Source organism: Tachysurus fulvidraco, chromosome 10, assembly GCF_022655615.1.
Source record: "Tachysurus fulvidraco isolate hzauxx_2018 chromosome 10, HZAU_PFXX_2.0, whole genome shotgun sequence".
In the NCBI taxonomy this organism is placed as follows: domain Eukaryota; kingdom Metazoa; phylum Chordata; class Actinopteri; order Siluriformes; family Bagridae; genus Tachysurus; species Tachysurus fulvidraco.
The window spans coordinates 11155436-11180927 of NC_062527.1; the positions used below are offsets into that span (position 1 = coordinate 11155436).

Consider the following 25492-nt stretch of genomic DNA (forward strand, 5'->3'; position numbering starts at 1 on the left):
AGTGAAGCAGCATTCATTCAGTGGGATTGTTGAGCACAGAGCTCCACGGATTACCCCGTAGAGATCATCGTCCTCTCCCTCTCTCTCTCTCTTTCTCTCTCTCACTTTCTCTCTCTCTCACTTTCTCTCTCTCTCACTCTCTCCACATATCAGCGATTCTTCACCCAAAGAAGTGGATGCGCGACAGCAGAGCGCCAAAGAAGCCTCTGATTTCTTCCAGGTAGACAACAAACGTAAGTCTCTCTCAGCTGACAGAACCACATGCGACAGCGTGCTTTCCATAGAGTAAGATTAAACACTGCACTAGATCATCTATAACAGCTACAGTAACTGTGATTCTAACTACTGTAAGTATCCTTATAGGTTAAGGTAATACGTTAAACGCTATAAAACACAGCCATGTCTTATTTGGTTTAGTGCCAGAATGTCCAGGATATTTCTACATGCTGGATGTCTGTGACTATTTAAACGTTCACGACTGATCCAACTATTCTGAACCCGTTTGTAAAACCCGGCTCAGGATGTAATAAACAAGAGGATTAAACATCACTGAGTTCACAGTTCACTCTCATTCACATGAGCGGTGCGCTTCATGCGCGCGCGATGCGCAATAACGCACCGCGCTTCCGGGAACAAAATAAACCAAGCAGGAAACAATCAGCTCTTATAGTGTTCATCAATCTGCGTGCATTATTGGTCAATTGTCCCGGTGTGGTGTAAGGCGTTTTGGTGTACTGAAACTTATTGAATTCGATTCCTAAGGACTAACGAAGAAGAGCAGCATGTAATAAAGCCACGAGAGATAACATGATATTTATAGCGTCTTTGTGCAACACTAGTCCTTACATAGAACCCTTCTGATCTGGGTAGGAATAAGACCTGTCACGTACACGACACAGGATAAATAAATAGATAGATAGATAGATAGATAGATAGATAGATAGATAGATAGATAGATAGATAGATAGATAGATAGATAGATAGATTGATTGATTGACTGGTTGATTTCTATTTGGGTAACAGTCACATACTGCTATAAATTATTCAACAATATGGTGTTTTGTGTAATTCATGTCTAGGACATAATACACAAACTTTTATAAAGAATAAGAAATCTTTTCACCTCTTAACCTTGTAAATTATGATAGATAGATAGATAGATAGATAGATAGATAGATAGATAGATAGATAGATAGATAGATAGATAGATAAAATAAAAATAAAAAATAATGTGGAAAAATTTTTGCATGTGAAAATTGTGCAAAACATATGGGAAATGCCAAATGTTTGGCCAAAAGATTTACTCACTGTATTGGGTTTGGGGGATCATTGAAATTCCAGTGCGAGATCTAAGCACAGGGCAATGTCTGCCCTAAGGCTTGTAGCTGATGGAATTCTGTGGTCTGTGTAATTGTGGAGGAAATCTGAATGGGTGAGACGAACCATGCAGGTAATTTGTTTTGTTTGTGACCAAAGGCCCTTCTCATTAAATTCCTAACAGCAGAAGAAAGGTGGAGCCTTTGGTAAAACGAACAGTTATTATTTTGTGTGCTTATCGAGCAGACTTGCATTTACCTTGTTTTTCATTATTTTATATAGATACTCGTTTGTCCATCATCCAAATCTCCAACAATCATATGCTAATCTGTCTTTTCCTTCATGTATGTATGCACAGTGGACCAAGAGCATTTGTTTTCTGCAAATGCAATAGACAAGAATTCTTAAGAGAGTCTACAGGATCTGTCAAGTTAAGACAAGCTTCTCTCAAAATAAGACAAGCTCAAAATATGAGATGTGAGAATGATGCCATGTTTCTTGTATTTTGATAAGAATAAAAAAAAAAAATATCAGGCATCATAAAGAGGAATTTCAGTTTATGTTTAAAATTTATTTATTTATTTATTTATTTATTTATTTATTTATTTATTTATTTATTTATTTATTTATTTATTTTCAACTAGGGTAAAAAAAAGTGGCTTCTTGTAGAGAGTAGAGCAGTTAAGATGCAGGGAGTCAAGTCTATCCATTAGATCTGTCTTACAAGTGCAAAACAGGTGAAAGGAGAGAGAGAGAAATGATGAGGACAGTGGGGCTCTGTTCATTTGGGGAGCTGTAGGAGTTTTAGGAAGGGATAATGTGGCAAGGGGTGGGGGTGGACAAGTGATAGATCATGTCAATGCCTGATGCCTGGGGCAGCTGAACCTAACCTGGCAAACTGCTTCTCATGAGAATGGGAAAGAATTGCATGGAAAAGGAGAAGAAATAAGAAGAAAGGAAAAATGGAATAATGATAATATACTGTATGTGGGAATAGATAGTCTTTGAAGTGGAGAAGACTTCAGAATTGTGTGTGTGCCTGTGTGTATGTTTGTGTATATATCCATTTAATCTATTCAGAGCTGTGGACAGGGTGGTACTCGGCGGCATCTACTGTAGCGCTTGAGTAATCCTCATGGGAACATGGAGACACTGCCAAACTCCGAGCCATCCAACTCTTTTTTCTATCCTTCTCATCACTCCTCCCTGTCCTACTCCATCTGTTTTGCTCCACACCTCTCCCTCTATCTCCCTCTCTCTCTCTCTCTCCTTGTGTTCCTACTCATTTAGTGCTTGTGTAGACTATAAATGAATTTGAAGGCACAGAGGGATTAGTCACTTGCTCTTTCCACTGTCTGGAGTGTTAAAATCTGTGAACACTTCCAAGAGCAGTGCTAACAAACCTGAGATTCAGAAAGCTAGAATAGAAGAGCTTGTAATAGACATCCATCACTGTTCTATTGAACATTCATCACGACTTTGTAATTTAATGTTCAATAAATTGTTAACACATTTTTAGCAATTTAGAGAGCTGGACAAAATGAATCCTTTGGGATAATGAGAGATGTTTTTCATGCTCCCTTTTACTTCTGAAATTATTTACAAAAACTTCTCTTAAACCACTGATTTTATAAAAGCGTGATTACACAGCATGCACATATAGTGTAAAATATAATGTATATGTAGTGTTACAAATAAGACTGTCTTGTGCAAAAATCCCAGAAAGGGATCAGGAATTTCTCAAACCAGCAACAGCAAATCCTCTGGCAGAAACATTCATACCACTGTTAAAGTGTATAGAAGCGGTATAAAGGAATGATTAGAAACTTGATTAGAAATCTGCAAAGATGTGTACAACAATTGTGATTTATGCAGTCAAGTGATTGTTTGAACCTCAATTTCATACAAATACTGTAACCCTATTCCTAATCTTATAATCAACAGTCCTAAAGTATGGTTATGGAAGAACAGCACCAGTTGACTCTGTCTAATTTCATAATCTTAATTGAAGGTGTTTGCTGTTATGTCCCTGTTTTGTAGGTGTGATATACTCAGATAATATAGCTATCAATTTAGAAATTAATACTGTTATAAATGGTTGATTATGTCCTACAGGCCTGATCACAGAGACTCTGCATTTGCAAATTCATTCCATTTCATTTAATTGAAAATAAAGGAGAATAAATTTTTTTAAGTATTTTTAAATTTAGCAGATTTGAAGTTTGTTGAGCCCTATGATTGGACTAAAGCTCCAGATCGACCATGACTCTGACCAAGATAAAGCAGTTATTGAAAATGAAATGAACTATTTGTTGAAGAAATATATTTAGATCTAATAGTTAATGATCTACCAAGCTTAGCAAGCCTTTGGATGGATCTATTTTATTAATTAACTTAATCACTATAAGGGCATGATCATCATCTGCACATTTGGAAGACTATGAAAGCTACAGTACATGTTAATCTACTTGTATACAAAATAAAACCTTCTGTACTGTCTCTGAATGTACCCATATATGGTGGAATGTGCCCTTTCAGCTCATATTAATAGATGAAGAAGAAAAAAGCTTTGAGTGGTGCTTTTGGAGACTCAAATGTTAGTGGAACAATCTCTTCTCACCCCAAACCCATCTTAAGAACCAAGGATGAACCTCAGGGCATCTCTCACCCTCTTCTAGTTTCTTCTTCTAGCCTCTCATCCCTCATTTAATTTGCAGCTAAGTCTCTAATGGGCCTTTGAGGAAGCTTTGTGTGTATCTTTGTGCCAGCATCAGGGACTGTGGGGCATTAATTCAACTCTTGAGTGTGTAAATACCCAGAGCTGTGGGAGCGGAGGGCTGAGCTGCCACTTACTCACTTAATCTCGTAGAGCTTCATCGCTTTTACTTAACGATCTTAACGGGCACGCATGTGAACCCTGATGCCACTCACAATGTTAGTTCTCCCCAGGAGACACTACAGCACCCTACACCCACCACCTTCTTCTTCCGGAGGGCCCCCGTTCCCCCTCTTCTGCTGCGCTTTGCCCACCTCTTCCCAGCAACCCCATGGAGGCACACAGGGCTGCCTGTGTTTACCTCCGGCCTGGACCAGTGGAACACTAAACAATCCCCTTCACTGCTTCTTTGTCAGTCCTACATTTGAAAGCAGGAGAGAGAGAGAGAGATGAGGAAACAATTAAAAAACCCCTCCTGAACCTTTGCAGTAAGAGTTTCCCATCCCAGGGAGCCTGTGAATGGGCATGAAGCCCTATAAACTGCTCTATTATTCCTCTGCACTTGGCGCATTTCAAGAGTGGTTTGCTTCAATGGCTTGCCCAAACAGTGGATGTTTTGTGGTGGACTTGGCTCACCACATCATGTGGTTAATTAGGAATCACATTCATTTATTTATCTATCCATCTGTCTGTCCACCTACCTATGACCTCTCCTGCAGGCTCCATAGCTACTCTGCATTATCTGCTGCTGTGTGCCATTTTTCACTGTATGAAAATCAGTGATTTGGTTACATTTCAGTATGCACTCACCTGTGTTTGAAATTTTAACAACAAACAATGGCATAATTTATAGAAATTTATGATTTTGGTTTCAGTTGTAAAAGTTTGTATTATAGTTTATACCATATTAGTAGGTTCCTGTCTTATTGCTTCTTACTTCTGATAACAATCATAGATATGTTGAATCTGCTTTCACTTTTCTTGAGAGCATGGCCAGTATTATATATAAAATGCAAATACAGGGTCAACCTGGCAATGGCTGTTTGCACTGGTATCCCATATAATCAAATTAAATTGTTTCCTGGGAACAGTTGTAAGGCTGTCTAAATAAATGGCTCTACCTCATTCTAGAAAATAGCTGTTTTTTTTTTTCTGAAAAAGCTTTTAGTACATCATTATGCAGGAAAAAACTATTTCAAAATCATTACAAAATCAGTTTAAGGATATTATTAGATTGAAATAATTCTTCAAGGATTTTTGTCTAGTTAACAGTATAATATTTTAAAGAGGATCTACAGGGAAGATTTTCTGCACTCATGAAAAGTTAAACATAATGCTAAAAGAAGAATTTGTTTTTTATTATCTGCATCATTCTGATAATATTTCAATCAAAATGTAAGCTTGTATTGAATAGAAATCATTCTAGAAATGTGATGTATGATTTTCTTTGGATATAGTTCTACACATTCCATCGCAGGTCTTTTGCAGGTTGTGGAGTTTGGGTTTTATTATGGATCGCAATGCTAATCAGAGCTTCACTGATTCTGTTTGTAACTAGTTGCTAAATCAATTTCTAAAGCCTGTATCCAGTATCGTTGTTGGAATTCTTGCTGGTTGCTTAGGATTTGTTCTGTAGAATTTTCAGTCTTTTGTAATGAACACATTAATTCCGTCTTAAGTCTTTAGTCCTTCTTTCAGGGACGTAGCACAGGATCGTGGGCCCTATGCAAAGATACTGTGTGGGGGCCCCTATTTCACTTTTTTAAATGATAATGTAAAATGAATAGCAATTAGTATATTAAAATTTGCATTACTATAGACAGGACATATGATTCAGTGATTTTATAAAAAAGTGCAGTTCACTTTCTGTGGCTGTTTCTGGAACAGAGTGTTATGTGCTTATTTTTTTTTTAATTCATTCATACTTTGCCAGTTTACAATGATATATACCATTATTCATGTAAAATAGTGGAGCACGTTCATAATGTTTTGATGCAAAAACTCACAATGTGCAAACATTGTTTTATATTCACATTGAATCTCTAAAAATACTTCTCACACTTTCCGTGTTACTTCAGAGTTTAGTAGTATGATAAGAACATTTACAGTATCACATGCTTGGAAAAAAGTTGTGTATTATGGAAATAGAGACAATTGTGCAGCAACTTAGCAAGCATTTTACTGGCTAGCACTGACATTGTGCAGTAGTGCTTTAGATCTCACCGGCTCTCTTTAGAAAAAACTTGTGAGGAGTTGTTTTCCCTCATTTTGTTTTCTTTTTCTCTCCTCCCTCTCCTTTCTTTTCTAATAGCCAGATTTTGGTTTTGACATCATGTGCAATGGCGGCGCGATTATCGCGTCTCTCAACACCGGCGGAACACTCACAAACTCCCCTGTATCATCCGCCAAGTCCACGCACTCTCTACTATCCCTCACAGCCAATGCGCGCTTTGCATCGCTTCTAGGCAACCAATAAAATTATGTCCAGTCTGTGCATTGCTGCATGCACGCTGGAGGTGGGAGGGCTCTACGTAGATTCGTGTCAAAGCAGCGGAGAACTAGAAGTAGCACATAATCACGACTGTCAAATAGATCGCGCAGATAGTAAAATAACAACATTAATACAAATTGTAAAATGATCGTCGAGGGCCCCTCACATGCCAGGGCCCTATGTACTCAGGTTCTCTTCCCCCAACACACACACACACACACACACACACACACACACACACACACACACACACACACACACACACACACACACACACACACTTACGATGCCCTGCCTTCTTTGAAATTATTTTATTTATGAAAATTATCCATATTCCTACAACATGTGTCCCATTTTACATACATACATACATACATACATACATACATACATACAGTACATACATACATACAGTACATACATACATACAGTACATACATACATACATACATACATACATACAGTACATACATACAGTACATACATACAGTACATACATACATACAGTACATACATACATACATACATACATACATACAGTACATACATACAGTACATACATACAGTACATACATACATACAGTACATACATACATACATACATACATACATACAGTACATACATACAGTACATACATACAGTACATACATACATACAGTACATACATACATACATACATACATACATACAGTACATACATACAGTACATACATACAGTACATACATACATACATACATACATACATACATACATACATACATACATACATACATACATACGTACATAGAGATTTTAATATGTTATGTGTGAAGTGTTTTTCTCTGCTGTCAAAACTATTCGGTATAAAACTCTTACCACTCCCCATTTTTGATCCAATCAGCTATCTCAATGTACAGTCATCACCCCAGTCTTTGTCATTGTCCCTCTCGCTTTCTCTCTGAGTGTGTGTTCTTATTCCTGTACGAGTGAGTAGTAGAGCGGGGGAAGGGTGTTGGTCCAGGCTGATTTAATGAGATCCTTTGGGATTCGAGTTGAGCTGAGCTGAGCTGAGCTGATCAAGTGCAATGCATTACAGTGACCTGTCCTTAAACACACACACTGATGCAAATCATAAAGCTTGGACTTGCTAGACTTGATAAGGCCAGGAGATTTCCCACTGGGATGTGTTAATCAATAAAGGGGTGAATATGAGATCTACAACCGTCAGATACTAAACACTGATGAGCCCTTGTGGATTTGGACAGAGTTCTTGAGAGTAGAGTAATTTCTTTCTGTAGAGATGGATGACCAAAAAAAAAATTAAAAAAGGAAGAACACAGAAAGCAGAGCAGAAAGTCCTTAATCTCTAGGGCCCAATTTTATTTATTTGCTATTTACCACTTGAATAAGTATCCTCTGGTGTTTTCTAGCTATCAGTCTTGGCATAATGGCTCTGTTAGCCATAATTGCGATGGTGCTGCTCACATGTGAAAGCTCTCGACATGCAGTGGAATGGCAATTTCCCATAATTCCCTAATCACCTCCTCATTATGAAAACAAGAAGGTCGCTCCAAACAAAGAAAAGCACTTTACTCATGCTGATAGCACTGGATATAATAGCCAATAATGTGTTTTTGTTCAGGTAGATAAACAGCTGATGATGGAAACCTCACCTTCTGTTATCTCTTCTCTTCTTCCGTACCTGATAGATTTCTGTGACAAAATCTCTTTATACATTTTATAGAAATGATGAGTCAATGTTATAGACAATGCAGTAACACCTCATGAGTTAGCTATATAATTATGCAAAGCCTGAGGATATCTAATGACCACATTCCTTGCCATAACAACCATATAAATAACGCTATATGACAGCTAATGGACCAAAAATATTACTTTTTATATATAGAGAGTGTAATTAAGAATCTTCAGATATTGCATAACTGCACAACTGACTCATTAGCAGATCAGTCATCCTCATCCATGCATACTGTTGCATCAGAACATCACATGCACAGCCTGTAGCATGTTGTATTTTACATGTGTTTAAGTGCATTTGCATCCTACAGCAGCAGTTTGACCTTTGTCTGGATTTGCTCAGATTTGAGCTGCTTCTGGCGCTGACGTCAGGCTGTGTTTATGTTGTGTAGTGTGTGTGTGTGTGTGTGTGTGTGTGTGTGTGTGTGTGTGTGTGTGTGTGTGTGTGTGTGTGTGTGTGTGTGTGTGTGTGTAAAACTGATTTTCAGATAGTCATGGTCAATTTCTCTCCCTTTTTTCACCTGCAGCACAACTGAAACTGACTGCTATGATATTTCCTCTTGTTCTAGATACAATTCCATACTGTACGTAACCTGAAAATAGGGACAAATTTTACTAGACAGGAATTGAATAAAATTAGAACTATTAACAAAATGCCTGTTTCTTGTTACTTCCAAACATAACTGATCTTAATCATTTGCTAATATTAATGTAGATTTTCCAGTGTGTGATGGTTAAGAATGGAAATCTGATTGTGAAGCCCAGAGGTGCAAAATCTAGCCAAACTGCTGGAGATCAACATGGCAAGAGTTTGAGCTCCCAAACGAGCAGGGGTTGGGGAGGGCTATCTAACCAATATAGAGCCTTCACAATGTGTGTTAACGCCAACATATGAAACATGTCCAGCGTAATGAGAGGAAACATTGTGTTTGTGTGTTTTTTTTTCAGGCAAGACACTACATGTGAATTTCTATCACCAGCTATTATTGTTAAGTATTTTATGTATCAGAACTTATATATTTATGCAAATGAGACCTGATTCAATTCATAATCATTACTGGTTCTCTCTGTAGTGTCTAGCTTTAAACTGGTTCTTCCATACCACTTTTGGCATTAGTGTATATCTAATCACCTGTATTTTCATATTCTTATATTATTCAGTTGCTTCTTTTTTTTTTCTGGTGACTTAAGCGAGAGTTGTGCAAGGGTTCTCTCTCTTTTACCCTCTTTTCTTTCTGTGGTTGCTAAGACAACTTGTCAGAGCCATCACTGCCTTGAATCCTCTATGAAAGGCCTGGAGATTCTGAAAGAGAGAGAGAGAGAGAGAGAGAGAGATAGAGAGAGAGAGCGAGAGAGAGAGAGAGAGAGAGAGAGAGAGAGAGAGAGAGAGAGAGAGAGAGAGAGAGAGAACTCTCTCCGGGAAGGCAGCATAAAATCGGGATAATCGCTGTCGATTATTCTGCACAATGGTCTGCCGTTTCTGAAAGATTCATTCATACCGGAAAAGAAGGGCTGGAGAGAGAGGAGAAAGGCCTTCCATCACCCTCTAAGCCCCTCTACAGCTCTCCCACGGTGGGCACAGGCATGACATCAGTGGCCTAAATGGAGCTGGCATTCTGCATGTGCCCACCATCCCTCCCTCCGCTATGCAAATTCGGAGGCCGAGCTTGGGCAACGAGACTGGGTGCAGGGGGTGGGGGGTTATGGGATAGCAGGGGCCACTGACACTGTTTGAGTATGGGACAAAGAGTTCTCAGATGAGGAGAGGGGTAGTAAGGGAACTTCACATGGTGCTAGCCAAGAGAGTGAGAAAGATAGAGAGAGATTAATATGCCTCTCACTGGGATCTTTTGGCTGAAAACTGTGAGCCGTACACAGCAACACATGCACACAAATGTCCACATTTCCTATACGTTCCCTATACATCAAGATTCTTTTTAAACAAAAAAGCAGGGTGTCCTAGGCCCCTTAAAAAGTGATGGGATTCCAGTGGCTGTTACCATGGAGCTGTCTTTCACTACATTTTAATGTGACTCCAGCTTTCCCTTTCCATTCTTCAACCAAACTTTTAATGGATTTATTGCTTTTTCTTACAAGAGATACATTATTATAGTGGTGTTTTTTTAGTGCTCAAAGGTATAAAATGGATTAATTTCAGATTAACCTACCATTCTTGCATAATACACTTATTTCTAGAGTTTCTGTTATGAATAATTAATGTGATTAATGTTGGACTAGGGATTAGCACCAGTACTGTGCCCTTAGTCATTGTTATACATTGTAAATTCTGAATTTGAATATGTTGTGGACTTTTTATCCATGATGAGGTGTTTGAATCTTTTATCATGGTAGAGGTTCTTGTTAAGAGACCGGTCCTGAGAACGGATAAGAATACATTCTGGGAGATTAAGGTTAGAGACTCCTCCTTCCCACTGTAGCTACCTCCTTTGGAGAGTCTCAGTCTCTCTCTGTCTCACTGGGATGGACTTAGACTGGTGGATGGGGTTCAGAACTTGAAGCTTTGCTGTTGGTCCTTATTGTCAGGATCTGACGCCAGGGGTGGCCTGGGCTTGGATTTGGAGTAGAACGAAAGGCCTTTAAGGGGATCACAGGGTAGAAACCTGAAGCTAAACTGGAAGTTGTTATTAGTGTTAAGTTTGGAGCCTAGGACACTGGAAGAAGATTTGTTATTTAATTTTTTTAGACATTTAAACCTGGAACACAAGATTCTGAGCTTGAAGTGAAGATCTTGTTGGCTATTATTAATCAAGAGAGACTGTGATGACGTAAGTTTTTTCAATTTATTAGTTTTTTTTTTAAAGTAAAAAGTACAGTATTTAGTGCTTTTTTGACAACTTTTAAATGCTTTGCATAATATTAGGTTAATATTTTTGCTTTACATATTGGTAAATATGTTTAATGATACCTTTTGCCTGTATGATTTTAATTTATTTGTATTTTCCATCAGTTCTTTGAATTGCATATGACATAACATTATACATTTTAGGGTATTTTACCAATAACCTCTAAATCTCATTGCTTGAAGCACTTGCCCATTGATTGCACCATGTTTTTTAGGTTCATGTGTTGTGTTGAATGTAATGAAGGAGAAACAGCCTCAGAATATTCATGATCATGACTCAGTGTGCTCTCCGCATTATCTGTTGGCTGGAGTGACAGGGCCGGTGGCTTTCCTTACTGCATATTAGCCCAACTTTACTGCAGGTGATGCATGTAGCTTGTTGTTTGTATGACCTTGTTCTATTAGACGGAAGGTCACTATATGTGATTGGAATAGAAAGTAGGTCATACACTTACTCTATTAAAGAGACACTGTGTTGAGTGAACTTAGGTAGCCTTCACTTTGGTGGTGGTGGTGGTGGTGGTGGTGGAGTAGGAAAGCTAGAAATTCTTTGTTAACTTTAGGAAGTAAAATTATAACTGATATTATAAATTTAGTAAAGTCATTAAATATGGAATGAAAAGAAAATGAGAGATAAAGCTGGAGATACCCGGCAATTTGAGGTTTGAAAAAACAGATGGTATAGAAATATCACTGTGATTGGCACCTTGATGAAAAGCATATATTTTCCCAAGGCTGAACCTAAAATCTGTTGTTCCAGCTCTGTGCCTTGTTATTTTTTCCTTTTATTACATTTATTTGTCTTTGCTCTATAGAAATTCAATTACCTTATTCAGCACAGCCTTAACTCATTTAAAAGGCCTACGGGAATGAGATCCTGCATTAACTTAGATGCAATGCCTCACCATTTTTACCTATAGTTTTCCTTTATTATTCTACGTGCTGGTAGAATAACGATTATTTAAATTCTTGTTTTCCTACCTTATAGCATCACACAATAGCACTGATCCTATATAAGGATTTTCACTCTTTCACTTTACACTCTTTATGATCTAGACTCACTTTGTTAGGAAGGTGTCAAAGCATTTGCTAAGAGACCGTAGTGGTAAAATTCCACTTTTACATATTCACACATATGAACTATTATGAGGCTCCATCTGTGTGCCTGACAGCTGACCAACTGTTCTGTCTATAGGGGGCATGTAGGGAATGCCTTATTAGGACAAAAACATTTAGCCTTTCCTTAAAAAGGTGCTCAATTAGCTAAGAACAACAAACAATAAGGAGGAAAGATGCACATATTCTTGGACATTCTAGCCTTGCACACATACACAACTAGACATAGTCTAGTTTAATTCCATACACTATGTTGTTTAGATGACAGCTACCTATGGGGAAAGGCATGAACTAAATATTCTTCTTCAACGAAAAGTCCATTCATTTATTGTATATAATTATACTGCTGCGGTCCAATAATGATTTCCCTATTAGGTGTTTCTGAGCATGCCTCGGGGGTTTCCTCCGGGTACTCCGGTTTCCTCCCCCGGTCCAAAGACATGCATGGTAGGTTGATTGGCATCTCTGGAAAATTGTCCGTAGTGTGTGATTGCGTGAGTGAATGAGAGAGTGTGTGTGCCCTGCGATGGGTTGGCACTCCGTCCAGGGTGTATCCTGCCTTGATGCCCGATGACGCCTGAGATAGGCACAGGCTCCCCGTGACCCGAGAAGTTCGGATAAGCGGTAGAAAATGAGTGAGAGAGAGAGAGTGTTTCTGAGCAACTCCTACAAATGCCTTCCTTTTCATTCGGAGATCAAGGGTCAATTTTACAGTTTGTGGGGATGTGGTAGCCTTGTGACTATGGTGTTGGACTAACAACTGGAAGGTCATGAGTTCAAATCCCAGGTCCACAAGCTGATGGGCCTTTGAGCAAGGCCCTTAACCCTAAAATTGAAGTCTCTCTAGATAAGGGTGTTTATGAAATGTCATAATGTAAATATTCCATGACTCCAGGAATAGGATGCCCCTTTTGTAGGAATTTAAATTCACATTCTACTTGAAAGTGTTACTCTACTTATAATTTATTACACAGCATTGTAAAACAATATAACATACCAATATAGCATACCAGTTCATGAATAACTTTTATTGATGCTTTCAAATCATCCCCAAAACACTGAGAACTGGGTTTCCAATCCTCCTGAGTATATTTACTCAAATAGTTAGATTGACATCCATATGGTAACTGTAGGAGAAAACTGCTCATGGGTCCTTCATGAGTGAGAAATAAAGCCAGTATGTTCTGTTTTCAGACCTGTCACACACACACACACACACACACACACACACACACACACACACACACACACACACACACACACACACACACACACACACACACACACACACACACACACACACACACACACACATGCACACACACACATTCTCTCTGACTTGCCTCACTAATTAAAACATCTAACAGGCAGTCTGTCAGATGTGTGAGCTCCACTACATCATTAATGGGTATAAAGCAGGATGAATATAGGGAATTTATTATAATGTAGGGAGTTTATGCAGAAGGTAAAAATGGTTGCATATTTGTTTTCAAAACCCCCAGGTATAGCCAAGCCACTAACATTATATATTTTTGGGGGATGTCAGGTCATGAATAGAATTGTGCCTTACATTGTGCATTGTGGAGTATGAGCACAGATTACTTTTAAATCATACGCAAGTCATTCTGCCTGTCTACTTTCTTACTAAATAATAACTGCCCCCATTGACAAGCATACAACTATTGCCTGGTTTCACATAAATTCACATTTGAAGAGTCTGTGCTAGGAGCCCATCAGCACTCCCAACATCTCAACATCTGTTCCTTCTTAACAGCTCAGTGTCTCTTGCAAAGTATACTGCACACAAATCTGATTTTTTTTGCTTTTAATCATCAGCAGCCTAGTCACACTACAACCCTCATCCATCTGTTCATTTTCCTAAGTAATTCTTTACTTGGTATAGTCCAGTTCAGTTCATTCTCTCAGTGTGCTCTGAAGCTTTATGCTACAGATTACAAATATCAACGTGATTCTCTGTCTGACTCTACAGTGCCAACAGCATGCCTAAGCAAGTGGAGGTACGAATGCATGAGAGCCACCTGGAGCCCATCGAGGCCACACCACGCTCCAAATGTGCGCTCATCTGCCAGAAGATGCGCAAGAACCTGCTCCTCACACTCACAGTTATGGGTGAGTATCAGATCTCAGTCTACAGGCTCATCAACCCCAGTTGTCTTTCCATATATAATATGCTTAACCATCCTGATTTAATATTTGACTTATTATAATTATTATTCATTTGTAATAACAAGACTTTTGTCTTTCATCTGAACTGTGGATATCTCCTTAAGAGTTATCCCTGGCTTCTTGTTGTTCATCTGAATGGCCTTTAAGGTGCAGGTGTATTTACATAGAGATCACACTTGAATTGATGTTTGCAATCTGATTCCATACAGCTTTTCATGTGACTTCTGATAGAAACGATATACTCCAGAAGTGATTAAGTAATTTGCTTTATTTCTAAATATACATGTATATGTTAACTTTTTCAAATTTTCGTGAATATTATGGGCTGTACTGTGTAGTTGTTTGCCATAGGGGATGTGGGGGATAGGGGTTTTACAAGCCACTGCATCAACGGTTTTGAATTAAAGATGTGTGTTGTGTTCAGGCTTAATTTACGGGTGTATTGGAAAGGCAGAAACTGTCCTTTCTGAAATGTTAATCAGGTTGAGCAAGCACATTGCGGATTCTAGTACATAAACAACACCATGTCACTCTGTGTGCACATCACGTGTGAAGTCATGCCTTAAGTGCACATACAGTAAACACATGCAGCTGTATTTAGGGCATATCTAAAAGGCATATAGCACCCAGCTGCTTGTTTTCTGAACTGCAATGAGAGCAAAAGCAGAGTAGTGATTCCATTTCAGATATAGATCAGACTCTCAGACTCTATTACAGACTGTTCCTGATGTTTTAGAAGTCAATAGGCTTGATTGAAAGAGGATTTTGTTGTAAAGGGCATGCTTGCTAAGAAATTAGGTGTGCTTTATTAAGGGAAAGCATTATTGAGCAGCTTCTCTGGATCTTAATCTTTGCCACAAGAACAAAAGACCAATGTCTGCTTTCATGGTAGATGGACAATTCCTGCACACTATATGGTCTGGCTGTGAGGGCTCCAGCCTGACTGTTCACTGGTCCACAGAGTCACCATTAATACAGACAAGCCTTGTGTAATCTCTTGGGAAATTATTGTAGGAGGCCATGGTTTACAACAAGATTTTTAATTTAGAGATCAGTAGCACCATTCTTGACATAGCTGCCTTCAAAGACATGGTTAGAGACCCTGCATACATCTTATTTGTAACTATGTTTTACACTGTTAATACGGTGCATTTTTATGTCCTTTTTTTCTTCTTAGTTCACAGTCTTGTCTTTGTTTAACCACATTATTCAGTAGTGTGAACATAAAAAAACATGCCACCAGTATTACCACATGCCATCAATATTACCAAGGTTTCTAAATCTGTGTGTTGGCAATCAGACTGCATGGACATTCTATCACATTTTTAATTTTTGGAAAATCTATGCAAATTACATGCCAGAAAGAATGAATAATGAATGGATCTGTGAGAAATGAATCCATTCATTTTCTCCTTTCAGTCCCGTTTTCAAACTAATATCTCCCCAGGTGTGATATTGGGAGCTGTATTTGGTTGTCTGCTGCGTGTGGCCTCTCCTATTGATGACAATATTGTCATGGTAATTGCATTCCCTGGAGACATTCTAATGAGGATGCTAAAAATGCTTATCCTTCCTCTCATCATCTCCAGTTTAATCACAGGTAACTAGATATACATTATATACTATCATGTCACCAGGATAAAGGTCATAATGCAGCTCAGAAAATAAAAGGTAGATGCACTAACATGTTACATATTCTCAATCCAGGCCTTGCAGGTCTAGATGCCAAGTCTAGTGGCCGTCTGGGTACTAGAGCCATGATTTATTACATGACCACCACTATAATTGCTGCCGTGCTGGGAGTAATACTGGTGCTGATCATCCATCCTGGCAACCCAAAACTAAAGGAGGGACTTGGAGAAGGACTCAAGAACGATGATGTCTCAAGCCTTGATGCCTTTTTTGACCTCATTAGAAACCTCTTCCCTGAGAACTTGGTGCAGGCTTGCTTCCAGCAGGTTAGATAAAATACACTTTTTTCTGAATTTAAATGTCCGTTATCACACTTACTGAGCTGTTGAGTGTATTTACAGATCCAGACTGTTGTAAAGAAGGTTGAGATTGAGCCAGAATATGATGACACCAACAGTACAATGGATGAATTCCTTTCGGGTGCCACCAAGCCTCCTCCCATATTCAAGGAAAAGAAGTCCCTGCAGTTTAAGAGTGGAATGAATGTTTTGGGTATGAAAACACTTGCACATAAACAGAATAAATTCAGAAATTGGATTGTTTACTAATTTGATTAAATTCTGAATATCAATGCCATTACAATCTCTCTCAGGTTTGATTGGATTCTTTATTGCCTTTGGTATCTGCATGGGCAAGATGGGTGAGAGGGCAAGGCTAATGATTGAATTCTTCAACATCCTGAATGAGATTGTGATGAAGCTCGTCATCTTGATCATGTGGTAAGTGATAATATTACACCTGGGATGTCTGAAAGAGATTCCTCACCACAGTTATGTACATGCATATGTCTCTTTTTCTAAAAACTTTGATTGTTGTCAAGAGATTTGATATCTTCACTTACAGGTATTCTCCCTTCGGTATTGCCTGCTTGATTTGTGGTAAGATTATCTCCATCAAGGATTTGGAAGTAGTGGCCAGACAGCTGGGGATGTACATGGTTACAGTCATCATTGGCCTCATCATTCATGGTGCCATTTTCCTACCATGCATTTACTTTGCTATTGTGAGAAAAAATCCCTTCACATTCTTCATGGGTATCTTCCAAGCCTGGATCACTGCCCTGGGAACAGCTTCAAGGTATGACATATTATTTCTCTTATTACCCTGACAAGCACATCTGTGATATACAGATACAATCTAAACTGTAAAAGTAGTAAACAGGTTTAATATGTTCAGCAGTATTGATTTCCTCAGTAAAATGTGTATAAATAAGTCAAATTCCTTCACTTATGATGGCAGATTTAGTGCCATTTTTTGTAGGAGGAGGGTTCAAAAATTGCAGTACCATTTATCCCTCAAGAATGAGCAAATATACAAAACTGGGATAAGCGGCATGCTATGCTAATAAAAATATGGAAAAAATATGGTCCATGGTGTAAGGAATGGTATAGGATGCTAAAAAAAAGAATTGCTATTGTTTGAGGAAACTAGAATGTACATTTTTCATAACCTATAATGTATGGCCTATGGAAAAAAAATCAGCATGTTTCAAGCAAGATGTGTTAACTGGATTCATGCATTGATGCACAAATAATAAGAATGTTGAGAAGGTAAATGTCTTTAATCTTAACCTAATATATCTTTATAAATGCTAATCCTCCCCAATCATGGAATCTCCCAAGGGACCATGTTATAGTCTTCAGCCTTCTTCTACCCAGATTAAGAGTGAAGCTGGAATGGATTCCTAAAACACTACATGAGGACAGATTGCAAATGATTTATCTGAGTAAAAGATTCTGATCATTGACTGATTGTGTAACACTCCATCTTATAGTGCTGGCACGCTTCCTGTCACCTTCCGCTGTCTAGAGGACAACCTGGGCATTGACAAGAGAGTAACCCGCTTTGTACTGCCTGTTGGTGCAACAATCAATATGGATGGCACTGCTCTTTATGAGGCAGTAGCTGCTATCTTCATTGCCCAGATGAATGGCATTGTCCTGGACCCTGGTCAGATTGTCACAGTCAGGTAAGCCTGTGTGTATATAGATAAATAGATATTTAACATCCTTAAAGTTATTGCTGTTTTCATGTTATCTTTCACTAGACACTAAAAATAGGCTCATAAATTAAGTCACTGAGGCAACAAACATACTCATACATATACGTTATACTCTAGACTAATGCTAACTGACCACTAACTGACCACCACTGCCAGTTTTCTCATAGTATGCTGTATATGTTTGTACTTAGTCACAAAATACTATTTCATTCGTTAGTAAAGGTCACATTACATACAACTGTCTCCCTGCCTTTTGTTCTAACTGTAAAAATGTTTAATACCCTGTTATCAGTCTTACAGCTACTCTGGCCAGTGTTGGAGCAGCCAGTATTCCCAGTGCAGGTCTGGTCACCATGCTGCTCATTCTGACAGCAGTGGGACTGCCGACTCAGGATATCAGTCTTCTGGTTGCTGTTGACTGGCTTCTGTGAGTATATTTTGAATAGGCCTCATGGCCTCAGTTATCAGTGATTTTTACATTTTTTTAAATGTATATATTATTTGAACACATGATAGCAATTTCATTTATTACCTTGACATGATATAAATTTTATTTACTATCTTGACATGAAACCAGTGTAGAGGAGAGGAGAAAGCTGTTGATTTAACCCTTCTGCAGACCTCGGGTCAATCTGCCTCGGCTGGAAAATTTAATGTGTCATAACTTGGGTTTCCTTCCACATATTTGCCTGAAATTTTTCAGGATTGTTCCAAATTATGAACTTTGCAAGTAATATTAATTTTGTCTATTTTTGTTGAACATATCACACCACACACACACACATGCACACACACACACACACACACACACACACACACACACACACACACACACACACACACACACACACACACACACACACACACACACACACACACACACACACACACACACACACACAGGGCATTGCATTTCATTAGGCCTCCAGAAAAAAAAAGCTACATATTTGTAAATAATTCACACTTTTGATATGCCTTTGCCTAGCAGAGGGCAAAATATGATCTACCAAAATGATGCTACACACACACACACACACACACACACACACACACACACACACACACACACACACACACACACACACACACACACACACACACACAAACACACACAAACACACAAACACACACACACACACACACACACACACACACACACACACACACACACACACACACACACACACACACACACACACACACACACACACACACACACACACACAAGCATTGGGCATTTTGATTTATAAGCATTCAAGTCAATTTGGCCTGGAAAAAACAGGTTTTATTATTTGCTGATATTAAAAATGGTCAAAATGGTTTCAAAACAATCCCCTGGCTTTGAAATATACCAGCCTATAATTGTGCATTAACCTTTGTGCCTCTATAGTAAAAATAATTCTAAATTTCTGGGGGGTTTTTTTTACTAGAAAATGAGGCATTTTTGCATATTAATGATGTTTGTTATACCAAATATTACAAAAATGTTTGCAAAATATATGTTAATATGTTGGAAACAAGTTATACTAAAAAGGTGGGGAAAAAAAGCTATCATATATACTTCATTTTTTATAAGCAGTCAAAACAGACAAGGTCAACTTGACTCGGCGCTCCTAATTTGCATAGGAATGCAAAGGAGGTCTGCAGAAGGGTTAACACATGGCTTCATGCACAAGTAAATAGATATGAATTTCAGTGAAAGCTCTTGCCGACTCACATTCTCTCACTGATGTATTTTTTCTATTTTAGGGATCGTTTCCGTACTTCTGTCAATGTGGTGGGTGACTCATACGGTGCTGGGATTGTGTATCACCTGTCTAAAGCTGAGCTGGATGCCCTGGATGCTCAGCATGGGAAGTCTGATGACATAGAGATGACCAAGACACCGTCCTACTATGATGACCTCAAGAACCATCATGAAAACAACTCCAACCAGTGCGTCATTGCTGCTCCAAATTCAGTCGTAGTAGATGAGTGCAAGGTACAATTCACGCTTCTGGACATAGAGACTTGTATATAGCTCATCCCTGCTGCATGCCAACTGCATTCCTTTCTCTGTTATTTACTGCACGTCTGTGCTCTCCATGCCAGAGTAAATATGTACACAACAACCCACACGCAATGGTGTATATATTTCAGTGGGCATTTTCAGAGGCAGCAGTTTCCTGTCATTTGTTCTGTCAAAATGTCTGTCAAGACAGGAATTATGTCATGTAAAAAAATACTTTTCAGAATATATATAATATATAATTCCCATTTGCGTAGATATGAAAGTGGAATTCAACTCAAATATTTTATATTCTTTATACCATTGTACATAATATCATCATTTTCAAAACAGTTGGACATTTTTTGAATGAATCATTTAAACAGATGTCTGCTAGGACTTCTTGCACCATAGGTTTAATTCTATCTCAAATGCTGTGACATAACACTTTATCATCAAAATATGGTAATGTTCTAGAAATCAGTCTATGTGCATTCCAATTTCCATGATTTCCATGAAAAAACTTTAGGGCGTGTGTATATAAATACATAAAGACATTTGTACTATCAATATGACAGAAATGCTGCTGCTCTGCTGCTTTTGTTTGTGCTTGCATGTCAATATGGATTAAATTAACTCTAATTAAACTAATTCAGCCAAAGATGCAAACCATTGTAGTGGCTTGGCAAAATAACACTGAATAGATCTAATACTGCTATTCACCTATGTATAGTCTGTTCTGTTTCTGTGCATATAATACATTATTTTATTGTTATTTATTTATTGTGTTATTTAGTGTTTATGTCTTATATAAAGTATTCCATACTGTATATACAAAACTATGCATGCTGAATGAATATTGGCTGTTAAAGTTGGATCTGCATGCTTTTTGAGTTCCAATGAAACATGCATGAAAATACCAACAGTTCTTACATCTACATGTGTTTACATTTTAATAGATTGTTGAATGCGTAACAAAATATACCAGAAAGAAATTTGAAAATCATACAGATACAGGGTAAGAGAGAAGAATGGCCAGAATGGTTCCAGCTGAAGAAAGGCATATAAACACAATGGGCATAGCATAGCTAAAACTGAAAAAAAGCTTTGGCTTTTCCCACTCTTGAACTATCCAGTTTTGCTGATCCTGTGCCCACTGTAGCCTCAGATTCTAGTTCTTGACAGGCAGCATTGAAACATGATGCAGTGTTCCTCTGTTGTAGCCCATCCGCTCCAAGGTTTGACATGTTGTGTGTTCTGAGAATATTTTCTGCTCACAATGGGTGTAAAGAATGCCTATTTGAGTTACCATAGCCCTTTTGCCAGCTAAATCCAGTTTGGCCATTCTCTTCTAGACACTGCTGTGTGTGAAAATCACAGGAGATCAGCAGTTTCTAAAACATTCAAACCAGATTGCCTGGCACCAACATCCATGCCACAAAGTGATTCAATTACATGCAACATTTAGGACCAAGCTGTAATTAATTTTTGCTAATTTAATTAGCTTAGTCATTAGTCAAGGCAGCTGTATTTTGTCAACATTTAAATGAAAATCATTCTGTTATATCAACTTTTATCAACTTTTTTAAATATGCAGTGTTGTTTAGATTTTGCTGATAATTGCTTCCAGGTAACCTCGGCGGCCACAAATGGCTCGACTACGGAGTTTGCACTCATTGAAGAGGAACCGCAAAAGAGTGATTAATGCGAGCACACAGATCCTCCTGTATTCGAGTCCCCAAGTTTTTTATCTACTGAAAAAAGAGAGGAATAAAAAGACCTGCTGAAATCATGCAAACAGAACAAATGATGGGTTTTGTAGTTTAAGCTTCCCCCATTACAGTTCATTTTATCTGAAATAACCTATACTAATGTAACAAGGGATTACAATCACACTGTCTGATAGTGCACTTACATGTGCCTATGAACTAACACTTGCATAGAAAGCAAGGCTTGGCTGAATAAAAGGAGAAATAATATATTGTATACCTTAAAGTATTTCTGATATTAATATATACTGTATCATATGCATTCTGTGTCTCTCAAAACTGGTATGATGTGAATATTTGAATGCTGTTAATGACTTTTAGAAAATAGGGAGAGAGTACGCAGAAAACCCATCACTTTGCTTAGAACTAAAGAAGCCAGTGCAGTGCCAATGCCTTCCTGTTCTTTTACAGCAATAGTCATTTACTCCTGGATAACCTCACTCCATGACCTCTGATCCATAATCTGGCACAATCTGTTAGTGCCTTTGCTATCCAAGTGTGTCTGAGATCCCCAGTCATCTGCAGGCAGATCTGGGCTTGTGTAACAACACCATATCAAAAAAAAATCACCTTGACATTAAAATCCATCCGAATGGTGTAGCATATATGATTACTGACCAGGGGCTAGTGTTTATTCCCCCAACTGTACTGAAAGAAATTAGTACAAGCAGTAAGTTGGTTTACAAATGCTAAAATTTGAATACCTATACCATAAACATAGGCATAAGTTTAGCTACATCGTTTACGTTTATCATCACTTTGCCCTCTGTCGGGTTTGACTGAGTAAGTTATGAGGTTCGCTTTTCTAGCAACTCTTCTGTAGAATCTGTGTACACTCTCTCAAAAGACAGATTTACAAAAAAAACAAAAAAAAAACAATTCTTAGTATGCGTTACATGTAGAATTCGATTAAGAAGCCCTGGTGTTACAAGAAAATTATAATAACTGTAGATGTTACTTCACACGCATGAAGAAATCAAAAGCACAAGCCATGAGACTGAATGCTTCCCCTTTGGGACCTTCTCTTTTTTCCATTTACTCCTTTATTTACATGAGAGAACTGATATGAGAAGGTGGGACTAGGGCCAATTAGAACATCAGCGAATGGACCAAACAAGCAACAGCCCATAGTATTTTTGACATTCCCTAAAACTGATGTGAATAATAAACAATCTACCTTTAGCCTAAAAGCGCACACTGCCTTTTGTAGACAGCATTAGAGCTGGTAAAATATCTCGGACTACTGATATTTAGCACATCATGCGGAAAAGGAATAAATAAAAAGCAGCTTTATTGCTATTTTAACAACATATTTAAAAATGCATGTCTTCGAATGTCATTCACAGTTAATCTCTATGTTTGTCTTGATTGGGTGAAACATTAAGTATTTAAAAAATTTAACTTTGTGCCCGAAACAAAAATTATAATCACGTACAGTACTCTAAATGAGTGAATGCATAGCACAAGGTGTTTAGTTTTCAAATTCTTACACTCTCCTTTCTTTCTTCTCCTATTTGCAGATTGTAGAACGTTAGATACTCAGGCAAATAAAGATGCACTCAGTGTTATCAGGGAAGACATGTTCCTAATGCAGCCAGATGAAATATTTTATACTAAGCCCTCTGAACATGCTGGAGAGTGATTACTGTTTACAATTACACAGTGGGTTTACAGCTTGCCAACTGCCTATTGCCTTTTCATTATAAAGTCTTGCACTGTATGTTTCAGCTTCTCACACTTACTGTCTATGAGTTTCTATTATAAAACAAATAAAACACTTTTTAAAATCAAGAAAGCAAGTTTTACCTTCTACCCTGCCAAAATAAAAAGGAATATTTTTAAAATAACATCAAATGAAAAGCACATTTTAAGGAACAATGTTATGGCTTACATTACAATTCGCATTACCTTGACATGTTTCTTATTTTAAAGCACACTAAACAATCAGAAATTAAGAAAAATGTAGCAAGTCTAAATAAAACGAGAAACGTAAGGCAAAAACGATAAATAAAAGTGGAAGAGAGCAAAAGTTTATGAGAAAACACTACCAGCTAGAGCATCTCAGTACAATAGAGTTGTGAACTAGTGCTACTCACTGCTATCCTTAGATGTCTCTGTCCTTTAACACTCACTCCGTAAAATATTTCCCCTTTCCGAAACATGACTATGACTGTTGTGGCAGACCCACCATGCTGCAATACCTACCTACACTGACAGCACAAACCTCAAGAATTATAATAACTGAAACCAGAAATGCAGAGTATTACCACTTAACCAAATTATGAATGAAAGTGCACAAAACATATACATAGGCATGTTTTTTAATGGATGGTTGTAGTAAATTTGCTTAGTAACCAATTTTAAAATCTGCCTTGCCTCTAAAACCATTAACCGCTATGTATTGTGTGGATATTTTGTATGATTCGTTTTTTTTTATTTTTTTTAAAATCTTAACACATATGTTTGTAGCAGTAGAAAACCACATTGTGAGGAGCACAAATATAACAAAAAGCGCAGCCCTTTGTAACACTGAGTTCTGTGCCAAGAGAATCATCACTGCATCTCTGTCTTGTGTTTTGATTTGCTGTTACTCTATCTCAACGTTAATGCTTATCAGACACTATCACCTATGAGGAGATGTTGATTTGATGATGTTCTAGTACCTAAGGACTGTCATCAACTCACAGAAATGTGGACATTTCATTTTCTTTCTCTCTTTTTTGGGAACCATTTACTTCAAAGCATGATGTGAAAGTGCCTCCATGCACTTTGTGTACATATTGTAGGTAATGGATTTGTTTTCTGTTATTTTTAATGTAGTGTTTAATTGCGTGACTTTTTATAATCCTATAGAAGTGTGCCTTCTATGTCATGGATACATGTATTAGATTAGAAAACATATAAAATTGTGTGTAATATATTGCTTGTTCCTAAGCTTAAATAGCTGTATGTAGCTATCTCACATAAATGTTCTATATCCAATATATATCATTTTTGTATCTAATGTTTTGAATGTTTGTTCCCTGCAGGAAAAGTCATGTGTTCATTCAGTTTCATTGTACATAATTATAAATATATGATATAAACACACAATATATTACAGTCTGCCATTAGGAAATCTTAGTAGAAGGCAAGAAAAGCAAGTCTGACACTATAAGGATGCGTCCGCTCTTCGCCTGACGTTTTGCCATTTGAATGTTTTGCCATCTCAGCTAGGATGCAAAGAATATCAAATTAGGAGCAGTAAGTGTAAAGCTCCAAGATGAGCTAAATGCTTCTTTGAAATTTGGTGGCAGAAAGCAAGAGCAATCATTTTTGTCAAACTGGCAGCATTCTTATTGTGTTCTATGCTCCTTTGTGGTTTCTGTTGGATTGTCCAATAGAGATGTTGCTTGAATTATGGTTCAAGTCCAGAGGTCTTTTTTCACTTCCAGAAATAAAAAAAAACTAGTCAATCCCAAAATATCCTCTTATACAGGCATTTACTGTTTATAATCCATTTCCATTTCCTCTAATCCTCTAATATTCTTTTTTTATTCTACATTAATTTGTCAAGTACAATCTTGGAAACCCCAAGGCAAATTGGTCCCTTCTTCCTACAGTTGAATGGGTC

The 25492-nt window shown here is 37.8% G+C and overlaps 1 protein-coding gene across 3 annotated transcripts; it reads left to right on the top strand.

Moving 5' to 3' along the window:
* slc1a2b (solute carrier family 1 member 2b) lies at nucleotides 1–25335 on the top strand. 3 transcript variants are annotated; one of them, XM_027173212.2, is made up of 11 exons: nucleotides 1–233; nucleotides 14233–14372; nucleotides 15877–16029; nucleotides 16137–16387; nucleotides 16463–16613; nucleotides 16714–16840; nucleotides 16965–17198; nucleotides 17896–18090; nucleotides 18416–18550; nucleotides 19873–20104; nucleotides 21741–25335. In XM_027173212.2, the coding sequence occupies exons 2-11, from the start codon at nucleotides 14243–14245 to the stop codon at nucleotides 21813–21815; spliced, it is 1683 nt and encodes a 560-aa protein (XP_027029013.1). In that variant the 5' UTR covers nucleotides 1–233; nucleotides 14233–14242; the 3' UTR covers nucleotides 21816–25335. The 3 variants fall into 3 exon arrangements, with proteins under 3 accessions (XP_027029013.1, XP_027029012.1, XP_027029016.1); XM_027173211.2 differs by lacking the exon at nucleotides 1–233 and adding an exon at nucleotides 10726–11049; XM_027173215.2 differs by lacking the exon at nucleotides 1–233 and adding an exon at nucleotides 10727–11049 and having other exon boundaries at nucleotides 19873–20058.
* Nucleotides 25336–25492: the final 157 nt, after the last annotated feature.

Coding starts and splice junctions, on each gene's coding strand:
- slc1a2b (XM_027173211.2), top strand. Junction 16,388..16,462: donor TGCAGGCTTGCTTCCAGCAG/GTTAGATAAAAT, acceptor GTGTATTTACAG/ATCCAGACTGTTGTAAAGAA. Junction 16,841..16,964: donor CTCGTCATCTTGATCATGTG/GTAAGTGATAAT, acceptor CTTCACTTACAG/GTATTCTCCCTTCGGTATTG.